The sequence below is a fragment of the Podarcis gaigeae genome, assembly GCF_964106915.1.
Source record: "Podarcis gaigeae genome assembly, chromosome: 5".
NCBI classification, from domain to species: domain Eukaryota; kingdom Metazoa; phylum Chordata; class Lepidosauria; order Squamata; family Lacertidae; genus Podarcis; species Podarcis gaigeae.
In genome coordinates this window covers 3584224-3599264 of record NC_139681.1, presented here as the reverse complement: position 1 = coordinate 3599264, position 15041 = coordinate 3584224, and the positions used below count along the sequence as shown (strand labels likewise).

The window sequence follows — 15041 nt, the reverse complement described above, 5'->3', positions numbered from 1 at the left end:
CATTTGTCTGTCTTGAGAGACAATGGAGTGCACCTCTAGGGGTGAAGTCAAACTACTGGAGAATCTCAATATCAGCTGTGGCTGCAGAGACTAGTCGCTTGTAACTGCTGCCTCCCACATTGTTTATGACCTCCCCAGGGTGCAAAACTGGGCAGTGTGTAAGGAGGTCCTGGGTTGTCCAGATGAGAAGACCACCCTGATGTGGTCCAAAGGAAAGGAGAGCAAGACGTTTGGCACCAGCTTGGCTGCAGGAGTTGCTGAGAGGGGACGTACAAGGCACCATCCAACCGTCTTAGGGACTCTGGATTTGTGTCGGGTTTACTCCTTAGCCCTTTCTTCTCCCAAAGATGTCCTGCAAGGCAGTGTTTCTTCTCCTAGATCATAGGCGCCGACTCCATGGGGCCTGAGGGGGCCCGAGCCCCCTCAAAAATTCGTTTGGGGGGGCTCTGCCCCCCCAATAATTTAAGAAAATTATATTACTGCTGCGAAGAGGCGGGAGGGAGAGGAGGCCCCTTGGGAGGAGCGGGCAGGTGCTGGGGCGGCAGCGCCGGGCGGGGGCCGAGGGGTGGGCGCCCCCCTGCGCGGGCATCGCCTCGCCGCTGCCGCGGGTTTGGCTGGGCCGCCGGCCGAGGGGAAGCGCCAAACAAGGCCAGTATCCAGGCCCGCCCCGCTCTCCTTATTTGGTGCCCGGTTCCGGCTCCCGGGTGGCCTCCTCCCACCCGCTCTCGCTACCAGTGGAAAGAGAGACGGAGGTGCTGCGGAACCCGCAGCCTTTGCAGGCGCCGCCCGGCCGGGGGAGGGGAGCGCGGAGGAGCCCCGCGGGCCTGGGCCCGGCCAGCCGAGCCCTCCCGAATTGCGCCCCGCAGCCAGGATCTTGTGGCGAGGACCCCGGTATGGGCCCCCCCAATATTTTTTATAAGTTGGCGCCCCTGTCCTAGATGGGCTACCTTCCCAGGCGTATGAGCCCCACCTGCACCTCGCTTCCCTCTAGAAGCCCAGGCAGAAACCATGCTATTGATGTAAAGCTGGGAGAGAATCACCTGAAACTCTGGAGAGCCATTACCGGTCAGTGTAGGAAACACTGGACAAGATGGACCAATTCAACATAAGGCAGCTTCCTATGTTCCCAAGCTGTGAGAGGACATCTCTTGACATCCTGTCCAGTTTGGTCCTTGATGTCATATATGAAAGCATCCAGTTAATCAAACAGCAGCACAGAGTATTGGTCAAAGCTGGGGCCAAGAGTTGTGAAATTAGAACTAATTTCAAATAAACTTTATAAGCAACTGCCTTACTTCTGAATTTGGGGCTTAGTTTATTCTGATTTGAGACGCGGGTGGTGCTGTGGGTTAAACCTAGGACTTGCCGATCAGAAGGTCAGCGGTTCGAATCCCCGCAACGGGGTGAGCTCCCATTGCTCGGTCCCTGCTCCTGCCAACCTAGCAGTTCGAAAGCACATCAAAGTGCAAGTAGATAAATAGGTACCGCTCTGGTGGGAAGGTAAACGGCGTTTATGTGCGTTGCTCTGGTTCACCAGAAGCAGCTTAGTCATGCTGGCCACATGACCGGAAGCTGTACGCCGGCTCCCTTGGCCAGTAAAGCGAGATGAGCACCGCAACCCCAGAGTCGGTCACGACTGGACCTAATGGTTGGGGGTCCCTTTACCTTTACTTATTCTGATTCACCCTTGTGGATCCTACCTGTGGAGCCTTTCATGCAGTACACAGCGAAGCCAAACTATTTCCTGCTACAAAGTTTGGTGGTGGTAATCAACTTAGAAGACTTTAAAGAGGCGATGGGACACATTCAGTGAGATCAGTCTGTCTGTTCAATAGCTGCTAGTCATGATGGCCACATGCTGTGGGAAACGGGATGCTGGGAGAAATGTCTGGGTGTGGGGGGCCCGGAGTTGCCTGAGTACATTGAGTGCGTATGATGGACTTGGGAGTCAAATAATGAGCTGTTAATTTCACAATTGCCCTTTTTTGTCTCTCAGCAAAACATGTGGACTGTACATCCAAGGATTTCGGTATTCATTTCTCTTTAGGAAATGTGTGAATTACACAGTGGGAAAAGTAATTAAAACCAATGATTTGAACTGATATTTTGTCTATGCTGATCATAATAATGTAAATTAACTAGCTCCTGACACAGCACAGCAATCCTTCCTCTGGGGAACTACGAAACTGCAAATTCAACAATATGACAAGCCCATTTGCATAGAAACTGTAGCACATACTGCCTGCTTATGTAATTTCACTCTGAATGGACTGAATTAAGTAACTGGTTTTAAATTGTTTTGATTTAAATCAGTCCATCCTGAGTGGAGTGTATTACGTGACGAGTATGTATTACTGTTTCTGTGCTAATGGATTTAGCATATTGTTGTTGAGATTGCAGTTTTGTGGTTATTCTGGAGGAAGCACAGGCATGTTCGAAACTTGTTTGGAGAACAGTATGGCAATAAGCCACTTTCTGCATCTGTTAATTTCTGCATCTTTTTGTTTGCTGTTTAGAGAGCATTGCATATGCAGCTTACCTATGCTTTTTTTAAAAATAAGGCATGCTTTGTATTCAGCTTGGACTATGCGTACATAGCCAGTGTTTCAACATCCAATCTTTGAGCCTTGAAAATACCTCAGAGAAGTTGACAGCCATTCTTTTCTATCAAGTGCTGTTTTCTTGGAGGTGAGCTGCCAGCAGTGGACAAGGACAGAAATGGTTCTGAGTGGAACCAGAGGGGCTTTGTGCTCTTCTTCTCTCCACCCCCCCCCCTGCTCCTCAGCTTGATAGCAGCCAGGTGTCCTTGGTGAGGCCAGGTACTACTTCCATCTGGATTGTAGGAGGGCGAGAGACCTCCTTGTGCTACGGAGAGGACTGTAGGATACAATTACGAGTGGTGAAAAGGAGACTGAAAATTTTAGCTTTTGGGTAATACGTTGTGGGCCATGTAAGATTAAGCAGGGAGTCAGAAGCAATTGAGGTGGGGAGACTGCACATCCCTGAACTAGAAACAGGGGGAAATGCATTTTCTCGGAGACAATGCACACTGGCCAGAGAATGTGACTGTTACCTAGCGAATGTACAAAAGGGACTAAGCTAATGGGCTGGAGAATGCCCAAAATGTAGTTCAGATATGCACATTCTCCAAGGTCTGTTAGAAATAGCGTACAATGTGCAGGAATGCGCACAACTCCCACTTCATAGATGAAGTGCACATACTTCACGAAGCCTGGTGAATCTGCAAAATGTCCTAACAATAACAGTTTAACTTAGCATCCCCCCTAATGCCATTAGGGGGAATTGGGCAGCTATTTTCTAAGCCGTCGGCAGGTGGCTTAGGTACCTGAGGTACCACTTTAGCTAATGGGGCCGCCCGCTGCACGATTTCTGTTCTCATCCTGAAGCAAAGTTCTTAACCCGAGGTACTACTTCCAGGTAAGCGGAGTCAATAACCTGAAGTGTATGTAACCCGAGGTACCAGGGTGAGGGTACTTATTAGTTCTACATTGAAATTATGCTATTCTTTGGCTCCCATCCACCTTACTTCACTGTAAGTCTACTGGTTTTTTTTACTGGGTATATAGCACAGCATGTTTCAGGCCTCTAGTTGTGTGAGCTTTTAAGAATAACTTTATTTTATCTATATATCCTTTCAGGTGTTTTTTTTAAAAAAGCATAATCAAAGAAACTGCTATGTATCCTTAAGTGATAATTTGGACATTATTTGGGATGGCATTAGGAGTATAAAATTGCTGGCACAGCAGCGTTTAGAATACAGAACAGCATGTGGCTACTTTGTCTAATATCAACACTCGTAAACTCTTTCAAAGACTCTCTGTGTCAAAGCCTGAAAAGGAGATGAAAGTTTTGTCTAAATTACATAGATGAAATGGTAAAGCGAAGGAAAACACAAGCTGTAAAATCTTTCTGATGAATACCAATGATCAAAGACCTGATGTATTTCTGTACTCCAAAAACACCCAACACAAGCAATTTTAAATTTATTTATTTATTTATTGCTGGGAGTTCCTTCAAAGTCTTGCAAGTAGTTTCTCATCATGACAATTTTAATGTAAGCAACTCATTCTCAGGCTTTAATGGGATTCACCCTGGTTAAGTTAAAAGTCGCTGGAGAGGCAGTCTAGTGGCTTCTGTTTACACCAATCCATCTCTCCTGGAGCTGGGGCTCCATTTCATAGGGAGAAAGCAGCCACGGTGGGGGAAAATTGATTAAAGCAAATGCTATTCCATCTGATGTAGCTGTTTCTGCTTCATTTCAGAATAATGTCCCTTTTTGTAAACACTCTCTGAAGAAGAAAGTTAGGCAGACTTTAAAAAAAAATTAAAAAACTGTATTATCAAAGTCAGGAAATAATTATTCTGCCTATAGAATTAACAATGAAGCTCTTGACATGATGGCTGGCTGGCTGCAGAACAGATGAGTCTCTGTTCATGGTGAACTTGCATCATCTTTGACTTGATGTGGGGATTTTTTTTCAGTGGTTCATCATTAGTGATTCTTCATACATGCATGTCATTGCTTGAATGTGCAAACCTCTCCAATGTGTTAACAAACCAGGGAAGGAATGGCTTCTCGGGTGTTGCACAGCAACGTGGTCATAGAATTTATCCTATTTCACCCTCTGAATCTCTCATTTCCAAAGGAAACCTGAACCCTGAGACAGCACCTGGACCCCTGCAATCTTGCAGTGCTCAGAGACTGGGGTGGGGGGCAACAATAAGAGCCCTAAAAAGCTTTTTGCACACATATCCTGGTCTGGTTGGGTGCAGGGCTGCAAGGTGTGCAATTCAACAACCTGATTGTTTGAGAGATGCAATCAACCAGTAAGCAAAGACGTAAAAAGAAACATAGAATAAAAACTGCCATTTACAATAAATACATCTTTTTAGCAATGTTTTGTCATCACATTAATTCTGAAGGATCAACAATTTCTTTCTTGCAATTCCTGCCCTTCCCCAATGGAGCCTTATTTATACAACACTGTCAGCATTACAGAGCAATATAAACACTTTCCCTCCTTTTATTGCCTGTATCACTTTATTTCCTTTAACTGAAATCACCTTAATAAAATATATTTTTAAAAAGATTGGTCCCTGCCCCAAAGTGCTTACTTACGAAGAGCATGCATAAAGATTCAAAAGCTGACAGCCAGGATTTTCTGTTGACTGACAAGAAGGAAGCAAAGGCCTCGCAGGGATGGAAGGTGGCCGGCTGAAGCGGAATCTTTCTGGGGGGGGGGGCAGAGCTGGTGTTTGTTGCCTTTCAAAGGATGCACTTGGGACTACAGATGTCTTGGACCACAGTAGCTGTTTTTGGGTCCCCAAATCACCTCAGGAGAAGCATAGTGCAACATACTGCCGATGATGAAAGGCTATCATAAGCCGGAACATCCCTGTGTCCATATTCATCACCAAGGCATCACGCAGAGTATTGCAATGGGCTCCCTGTCTCTTTCTACGGCAAAGAGATTTTCATAGGCCTCAACAACAGCAGGCTCTTTGCTTTTTAAAAAATATTGAGGCAAGGCAGAATTGGACATGATGTCATAAATGATGCCCACCCACCCCCGATAAAATCCATACACAGAGAGGATGGGTGGTGATGGGTTATCATAGCTTATAGTTACAACACTCTGAAATGAAAAAGAACTGGCAAAAGAGTATGTAAAAGGAAGGGCATCCTCTTGCCCTTCATTCTGGGAATGCTAATAGCAGCAAGCAATTCTTTATCAAAGGTGAGAGTTAAGAGCAGGTTCATGATGCTTCTCCTGGTGAACCTCCTGGAACCTTAAAGAATCTACATTTAGCTGCTGAATGTGTGCCTTAAGCTGCTGGACACAGCAATAGCAAAACAGAAACTTACTTTCGTGGGTCTTAAGTCTCATTGAACTTGGAAGTTGGAAGAAGAGGAGTTTGGATTTGATATCCCACTTTATCACTACCCTAAGGAATCTCAAAGCGGCTAACATTCTCCTTTCCCACAACAAACACTCTGTGAGGTGAGTGGGGCTGAGAGACTTCAGAGAAGTGTGACTGGCCCAAGGTCACCCAGCAGCTGCATGTGGAGAATCGAACCCAGTTCACCAGATTATGAGTCCACTGCTCTTAACCACTACACCACACTGGCTCTTAAGGGCACACAAGGGCCACCTAGTCCAGTTCCCTGCAATGCAGGAATTTCAGCTAAGCATCCACGAAATGATAGGTGGCCATCCAACCTCTGCTTAAAAGCTTCCAAGGAAGGCAAGTCTGCAATCTTCCAAAGGAGTCTGCTACACCCTCAAACAGCTCTTACTGTCAGAAGGTTCTTACAGATGTATAGCTGGAATCTTCTTTCTTGCAACTTGAAGTCATTGGTTTGAGTCTTAGCCTCCAGAGCAGGAGAAAACAAGCTTATGCCATCTTCCATGTGACATTCCTTGAGATATTTGAAGATGGCTATCGTATCTCCTCATGAGCTGAACAGTCAACATCTGCTCGAGCTACTTGCCCAGGAGATGACAAGTGGCTTTAATGTCCCCTGATCATTCTGGTTACCCTTTGTAGTGCTACATTATCTTTTTTGAGATGTGATGATGAAATACTGTGCACAGTTCTGGTTGTCAGAGTGTACAGTGTGGTTGCAGCATAGATTTATGTAAAGGTATTGTAATAATGGCAGTTTTCATTTTTATTCCTTTCTTTATTGTCTTTAGGATTGAAGTCCCCTCTCTCATGCACCGGGGCAACATTTTTGACTGCAATTAAATGTGAGGGCAAATTAAGGCATGCAGTTTATTTTTGAGACCATTTTGATTCTGGTGTGTAAATTGGTGAATGAAAAACCAAATCTTGACAATAGCATTTCTATTGAACAAGAAATTATTACCTATGATGCCGTGTGGGCAGAGTTCCCATGTGGACTGTTGGAGGGGGTTGCCATGGATGTTGAGGGCAAGCAGGAATGAGGGGGCCCAGCACCATACTTCGGCCTTCTTCAGGGCGGCACAGACTGTGCTTGGAAGCTGCACGTACATTCCAGGGACCACACCAGTATTAAATCTGTCAGTCAAGTTTTAATTCATCATAAAGAAGTAAACTACATTGGTATATTTAAGACAAACACTTTGTTTTCTATGCACACTATCCACGGGACAGTCCCTTTTCCAAAATAACTACTTTTAACAGTCCCAGAAAAACACTTCAGAAAGTTTTCACATTAAATCAACTTTCTGTGCTTTCCCCTTTTCTTTAAATTCGTCTTAGAAGGAGAAAAAGAACCATTAAACCTGAAAACATTTACATTGCAAGCCACGTTCGAATGCATAAATTGGCATACAATAACCAATGTATCACAACCGTGTTTTACTTAGTTCACTTTTGTTTGTCAATAAAAGAATATAAAAATCTTGTTCAACAGAGTGTTAAGTGTATTAAAATAGATTTGTATAGTACTGCACAGTTTCTCCCGGAGTTGTGAAAATGGTTGAAGGGACCGTGTGCTGCCTAGTGCTGGGTGACCCCCCAATCAATCAATAAAAAGCCAAATCCCTTGATTTATTGGCACCGTGTGATAGGCCATTGTGAGATGCTTCACCTGTGGAATGCAGAAATGGATTCTTGCTTCAGACCTACTTAAACACAGGGGCAACATTTAGAGAGGGCTGGTGGGCAGAGTACCCTACGCCCTTCCTTGAGGTTTTGACCCCACTCAAATTATTTCTCAGGAGCACTTATATTTCTGGCCAAATCGCTGGTTCTACAGGCTGACTTGCTATTGTCATATATATATTTAAAATGGGTCTGCGTCTTAGGTATGCATGCCAAAGGCACAAATCCATTTGTTTAAAACAAACAAACAAACAAACAAACAAACAAACAAACAAAGCTGTGTTAGTATTGAGAAAGATGCTATAATTGTGAATTACTAAAAGTAATGCAACAAATGCTGTTAAAATACACTGCTACTTTGTAATATAGGACTTCAAATCCTATACACCAGAGTTGGCTAATCCTTCGTGACCCGAGGGCCACATTTCCTCATAGCCAATCCTTCAGGGGCTGCATGCCAGCCGTCAGTGTGGCCTCTCTGCAGTCCTACACACTTGCAGCCTCCCTCCTCAGCTAATCCATGCAGATCAGCTGAGGAAAGATGCTGCTGCCCCCTCCCTGGGGAGGGGTTTTTGTATCCTCATCCATGTTGGGCTCTGCCCACCCCAGCACACACACACACACTCCCTTTCTCAAAGTTTGTCACTGCTGAAAAAATTGGCAAAATCTTTGGGGTGCAGAAAAACTGTCTTGGAGGCCAGATTAGGCCCCCCAAACCAGAGGTTATCACTTCTGCTATGTAAATTTACCTGGGAAAAAGTACCATGGGAATCAATGGCACCAACATCTGAGTAGACATGTATAAGATTGCATCCTGAATATTCAAGAGTGAATCCCCCAGCCCCTGGAATCCGATATGGTGCTCCTCATAGGGTTACAGAATGGGAAGGTTATGCCAAGGGGAAACTGGTTTGTCCACCACTAACTTCTGAGGTAGGCCTCAGGGCACCAGCAGAGGCCGCTTGGCCGGACGGGGCCAGACTGAGCTTGCTGCATCGGAAGACTAGCTAGAGGGGAGGGGGAATAAAGCAGTTTCTCCAGTATTTTCTCAGGCTAGTGCTAAACATGTCACATGTGGTAAAAATCAACAAACAATATAAAAAGAAAAGGTTTTCCAAAAAGCAACCGACTACTTAGAATGTGACAGCCCACCCCTCCCCCGCAGCTCCTGATACATCCAATAAATGAAACAACCCCTTGAGGCAGTTTATTTCCTGTACTATTTAGCAGATACTTCTGCAAGTGAAATAAAACAAAATAAAGAATAATAATTTTTCACATTCCCTATTTTACAATAAAAATGCAGTACAAAAGTGTAAAGTTTTTTGGCATATCATTTGTACTGTCTTGACAGGAAAAAAAAGCAGCAGCAAAAAAGATTATTTGCTTTCTTTCTTTAAAAAAAAATCTGACCCCGTCCCCGCTCAAAATAATAATAAAGATCCAACCTGCTGAAGATATTTGTCACTATTATGGTTTATGCTAAACCTTGCACAAAAAACTCCATGAGAAAAATACATCAATAGCAAAATAAGTTGAAAGGTCCTGCAAAATTAAGGGGTTTTACAGGCATACCTCTTTAAATACTTCAGAACGCATATACAAGAAGCATCAGCATGAAAATACTTCAATATTTCACTAGAAATGCTAATTTCATACATTTTTATTTAAATATCTGTAATTCTCAACTATAATACTGAAAAAATGATTTGATTTTGAAGGCTCTGTGAGTGTCCCACAAATGCAATTCTTCTCAAATAGCCCCTTGTCCAGTTCAACCTGAATCAATGTGGCAGACCTTGTTCATTTAAAAGAAAAATATCAGGAATCCATGTTGATTTCCAAGCTATTCCATTTTTCACTGTCACCAATTAACCATTCCTGCACCCCCCCCTACCAACTACCTGCATACTAGCTAACTATCTCTTTGCTTTTAAAACTATTTTCCCTTCAAAATGAGAACTTTTTAAAGTCCACCTTCCCTCCCCAAGGATGCTCCATTCCATTCCACCACCGCACTCCCCTCATTGGCCAACATATGCCGCTTCATTTTCCTTATCCATTAAATACTTTAAGGCCAATGCAACAAAAGAAAGAAAGAATATCCTAAGTACAGAATATCTCAGCAATAGAAAACTGCAGCAGGATCTGCTTTGTAGAAAGTTGCCATGACACCAACGAAGTCAACCGGGTGGTTCACCCAACATCCTGGTGTAATAAAAATTGACAACAAAGTCTTTCTGTTCCCCTGCCTCCCCTCAAGTCTCCTTCTCGATGCAGTTGCAGTGTTTCCACAGCTATTGTGTTTGCATCTATCTAAAGTTCACCTTTTGTTTTCTTTCAAAAAAGAAAAACCAGGTTTTCAGGCAGCCCCTGTCAGTTGTTCCCCTGTGTCGGCTGCAAGGCTTTGTGTACGGCAGCAGCTGAGGCAGAAGACGGTTTGATCCAGGGGACGGCTAGCAGGGAGGAGGTGGTGGTGGTTGTCATGGTAACCTGAATCATCTGCTCATTCTGTATCAGTCTAATGAGAGTTTTGAGGCGTTCCAGCGATGATTGAACCCCTTTCTGCTGGGCCAATAGGCTGTTTTTTCGCTCTAAGCACTTCTGTCAAAGGTGGAAAGAAAGAGTAAGAACACATTCCATTGGGTGTCAAAACACTCTCCCTGCAAACACGCTTTTGTGTGGGCAAGCTCAAATAAATGAGTTGCACCGTGGCCCCCCTTGAAGCATCCTGCCGGAATCGCAAGCCGGGTGCTTGAAGGGTAGAGCTTAGGGATACATTCGCCCCTCCCCAGCCCTGCCTGAATGCATGCTTATGTTGATTGAAGAGGGGGGATTCTAGTCAAAGCCACTCTCTAATCTGAATTAATGCACAATCTACAAAGATTTATGATTTTATTTATTTCCACTGGCTGGAATCCAAAGACCCGCACTATTAATTCTACATGCCCAGAGGGATTTCTCAAAAGGCCGCTTCTCTTGCCCACTACTCCCAACACCGGATGACAAATCGCTTCTGAAAGCGAAGAGACCTTCAGAGGCAGTTAGGGATATGGCACACGGAGACTTGCTCTTCTAAGGGTTGGGTGGGGGGAAATATCACATTACAAAATTTTATACTGAAGTATAAAATGAAAGATAACTTATTCAAGGAAGGTTGTGGAAGATCGTGCCTTCAGTCTGGATAGACTGAACAGATGATGTCGGTTCACATACAAATGGAATTTATTTAATATAGTCCACACACTCTGGCATGAATATTTGTTGACCCTTATGGAGGAGGAGAGTATTTTTAGCAAGTGAAATGGACATGACACCCTTATATGAAAACACGTGCATGTAATTGACAAACATATTCCTCCTGTTATTAGATCCAGTCAGAAATATCCTCCGTTTAAACTTTATTTAGTTTAATACTGGTTACAGTGTGCATGCTCTTGGATGCATCAACAGAAATTCTTATCTTGCATCACTTTCACATGTTATATGAGAACAAAAGTTGTAGTATCAGTGAAAATGGGATTTATCTGCACGCATTTACTTTAAATATAATACAGGCATCCCCTCTTAACACTAAGGCAAATATCCAGGCACAATCTCCCACAAGCTTCCTTGAATAAGTTATCTTTCATTTTATACTTTAATATAAAAATTTTGCAATGTAATATTTCACACTGCAAAGTGCAGGGCCCATTACCTCTCGGTCTCTATGTGTCCCACTTAATTCAATTGCTTTTTAATTTAATTCTCCATTTTATTGGATCTAGGCTCTCAATTGCTCCATTTTAATTTAATGAAAACCTCAGGAAGCAAGCCATTTTGTAGCATAATATTTTTGATTGCTCTCATCAGTTGAGGTCTTTATGTGGAATTGCATTGCTGCAGTCAACAGCCAAAACTTCTATCTGAACAATGAAGTATGCATCCTTTTCATTTTCTAATTCTACTCTCTACCTACTCTCTACCAGCTATGTTTGGTACTCTCTACCTAACATAACACAGTCGCACATACAGAGAAATCTATTGAGTCTTCAGCTCATGCCATTATGGACTCAGGCATGTACATGGTTATATTACTAAGTCTGCACAGTTAAAGGGAACACACCCCACTAAGTTGCCTTCTAATAAATTATTACTTTGCCTCCCATTTTCTTTTAAATGTCATGAAAAATTGATGGGTGTCCCTCCTGAATGAGAGCAGCAGTTGAACAAAATGTGACTAGCTACAGATGCAAATGCTACTTCTAATTTTCAAAATAAATGTAATACATATAGACACACACCAGATGATCAAACCTCATACATTGCTGACTGGTCTTCTGAATTGTAGGGTGCACCCATGCTATAAATGTGGGCCTTCTAAATTCCCATTTGAGCAAGAACAACAACTCCAATATTAGGGCTGATCTATCTTAAAGCATGTTTGCTGTTATTGTATAAATTTAGCGTTTTCCTAATCTGTGTTATTCGTAATTAATTATCTGCAAGAATCCGCAACGCTGAAGTCCCCTTTGTAATACTGCTTAGCTTCTTTTATTTTGGAACGTGCTTTGGGCTTAGCTCTTTGAAAATCTGTGCGAAAGTCACCATTGCCCCCCATACTACTTCTCCCTCATGTTCATGGGCAAATATTTAAACATGTTATTCCTTCACTAGCATTAGCAATATGGTTCAACAAGTGTTGTAGAATATGGTTTGCTGAATGTATAGCATTTGGGATTAAGGTTCCAGTGACCACTGGAGTAATAGAGAACAAACAATGAAGATGGGAGGAGGAAGAAAAGACCTCAGGTCTACCTTCCAAAGAACAAGGATTTATTTACACCACAATCCTATGCAGTTTAACTGTAAAGTGTCGCTGAGTTCCACAGGACTTACTCTCACATAAGTTCACATAGGTCTGCAGCCTTAGGCTGTAAACCAGTGCAAAGCTCATGTTTCAGAGAAAGTCACTAGGATGCAAAAGTTCAAGATGAGAGAATCTCCCAATGATCCTGTGGCATGATGACTTCCTTGATGGTGGACTAGCACAGCTGCTACACTACACATTCCTAATAGCCTACTAGCCAACACAGCTGGATTTAGCCAACTGGGGCCTGCTTACTCACAAGAAGAAAGTAGCCACAATCCACCATGTATGTCCACAGAAATTAGTGGGCTTAAGATTCAGGTAGGTAGCCATGTTGGTCTGACGCAGTCAAAATATATTAAAAAATTGTCCAGTAGCACCTTAGAGACCAGCTATGTTTGGTATAAGCTTTCATGTGCATGCACGAAAAGGTAATTGGGCTTAAGTTCTCTTTACTCTATGTGGAACGAGGATAGGGAAGCCTCCCGGAGCTCCCCGCATTTGGGCCATGAGGCAGGTTCAGCCAAGCCATGGCCACCTGCCCCACACTTGATGCCAGCTATGGGGAAGGTAAAGACAGAGCTCGGGCAAAAGGGGGCTTTTCAGGCACCACTGATTCGCTGCTTGTTGGTGCTTGGGAAGCGACAATCATGGAGCTTTGCCAGCCTCTCCCTGGGCACTGAGCACAAGCCTTACAAATCAGCTGATGGTCAGCACTCGCAAAGCACCACACACAGCTTCTGCCTGTGCAGAAGGATTTCAAACCACACAGGCGATATAAATAACACCTGATGCCACTGTGATGCCATGTGACTTAACAGGTGAGAGGCCCCACCCATAGGTCAAGTTTAAGGGGGTAAGGTTTCAGTGACCTGCTGCTGTCCAGAAATTTAAAGAAACATTCAGATTTGTCCACTTGTGCTAATTTCTCTTGATTTGAAAAGTAGCAAGTGCCTGGGCAATTTTTCAGGATAAGCCATAAGCCAGAAACGATACCTTCATTGCATTATTGAGAAAGTGTTCTTTTTCCTCTAGCTTCCTGTGTTCTCCCCTCAGTTCACTGCTTCTCTTTAATAACTTCCTCTTCTCCTCTTCTTTGACTGTGAAGCAAAGGCAAGAAAGCAGGCAATGAAAAATGTAACAGAGGAATGTAAGAGATGCCTTGGGAGGGCCCCTTTCGACCCATCTAGTGAAGAGGCATTTGGTGATACTGTCAAATACATTAAGCTGATAAACAGGTGCACACAGTGCTAACAACTCAGTCTGAAGGAGGTACAGTAAAAACAACAAAAGTCACAGGACACACGTAAAATATTCATAATGGGTGGTGGCGGATGTGCATATTTTACACTGGGCTCAAGGACTCAAGGGGTTTTCGTGTGCTAAGGACAAAAAAGCAAAGTCATCAATGAACAGAAAGCACCCACCTAATTAGAATGCCGTTGCATGAATGGGCTCGCAGACAGCCTCAATTCACTGTGACCTTCTCTCTTTCAAGTAGAAAGGTTATAGTGAGAATTCCCCCCTCTGACCCACAAACGAAAAACGGTATTTGTCTCCTATGTGAAACACACACACACACACAGCCCTAGTCCACCTCCGAGTTTGTGAACTCTCAATTCAGATGTGTTAGAACAGTAATTGGGAAACCCTTCCATCAGACAAGTACAGATGTGTTCGGATGATGCCTTATTTCCGAGACCCTTGCAATCCACCCCCTGAGGCGACTCCATTTTGAAGTTGCTGACACTTGAGAAACCATTTCTTATAATCAATTGCTACAGTTCGTACCTGTTTTATGAGTAACGTAGGACTGAACAATCGCCAGAGTTCCAGCCCATGGCACATTTTCATCTTTCTTTAACACCTACAATTTCAGGAAATAACGGATTCAAACAAGTCAAGGGCACACTTATGTTATAATGCATACAATCATTTAGAATTGCCACCCTCCAATTTATTCCTCAAAAGCTGATTATATCAGGACTATGTAATAGCTCCGTAAGAGTAGTTAGTTTGCCGATTTGTAAAACGAAAAGCATGGAAATATATTTAGAAATTATATTTTGCCTTCCCACAAAGAGAGAACAAAACTCTCTGTCAAGGTAAGTCTAGCAAATGTCATCTGTAATACAACCAGACTGGTTCACCTTGCCAAATTTCTTCACATGCTCACGTATGCAGTCACAAAATAATACAAACTTCATGTTTAGGTCTTCCTCAACCATGATGAGGAATTGCAGTCCCCTCATCACAAACCCAGGAAAAAACCGATGCTTCCAGTCTCACGGCTTTTGGGGTCCATCCCCCCTCATGAGGTGCTGGGGATCAAATGCAGTTAATTGTGTTAATTATTCTTTATGTCTAGAGTAGAACCTGCTCTATCTTTAAAGGAGAATAAGTGTTGAGCTGTCGGTACTGCCTTATACTCTAGGCTGTTACTGACACTCTCTTTGCAGTTACAGTCATACCTCGGGTTAAAGACACTTCAGGTTAAATCTTTTCAGGTTGTGTCCCGCGGTGACCAGGGAGCAACGGAATGGGTTACTTCTGGGTTTTGCCACTTGCGCATACGCTC

At 43.5% G+C, this 15041-nt stretch overlaps 1 protein-coding gene across 10 annotated transcripts in view; it reads right to left on the bottom strand.

Annotated features, from left to right (window-relative positions):
• Positions 1-7059: 7059 nt before the first annotated feature.
• Positions 7060-15041, bottom strand: part of PHF21B (PHD finger protein 21B) — a 188700-nt gene continuing 180718 nt past the window's right edge. For all 10 annotated transcript variants that reach the window (XR_014564192.1, XR_014564193.1, XR_014564194.1 and 7 more), the window contains 3 exons: positions 14255-14330; positions 13460-13563; positions 7060-10218 (listed from right to left, as the gene is read on the bottom strand). Coding sequence is in view for 6 of the 10 variants with exons in the window: in XM_083738781.1 (XP_083594907.1) it covers positions 9991-10218; positions 13460-13563; positions 14255-14330 (408 nt within the window). In the remaining 4 variants the exon portion in view is untranslated. The remainder of the gene's footprint in view (positions 10219-13459; positions 13564-14254; positions 14331-15041) is intronic.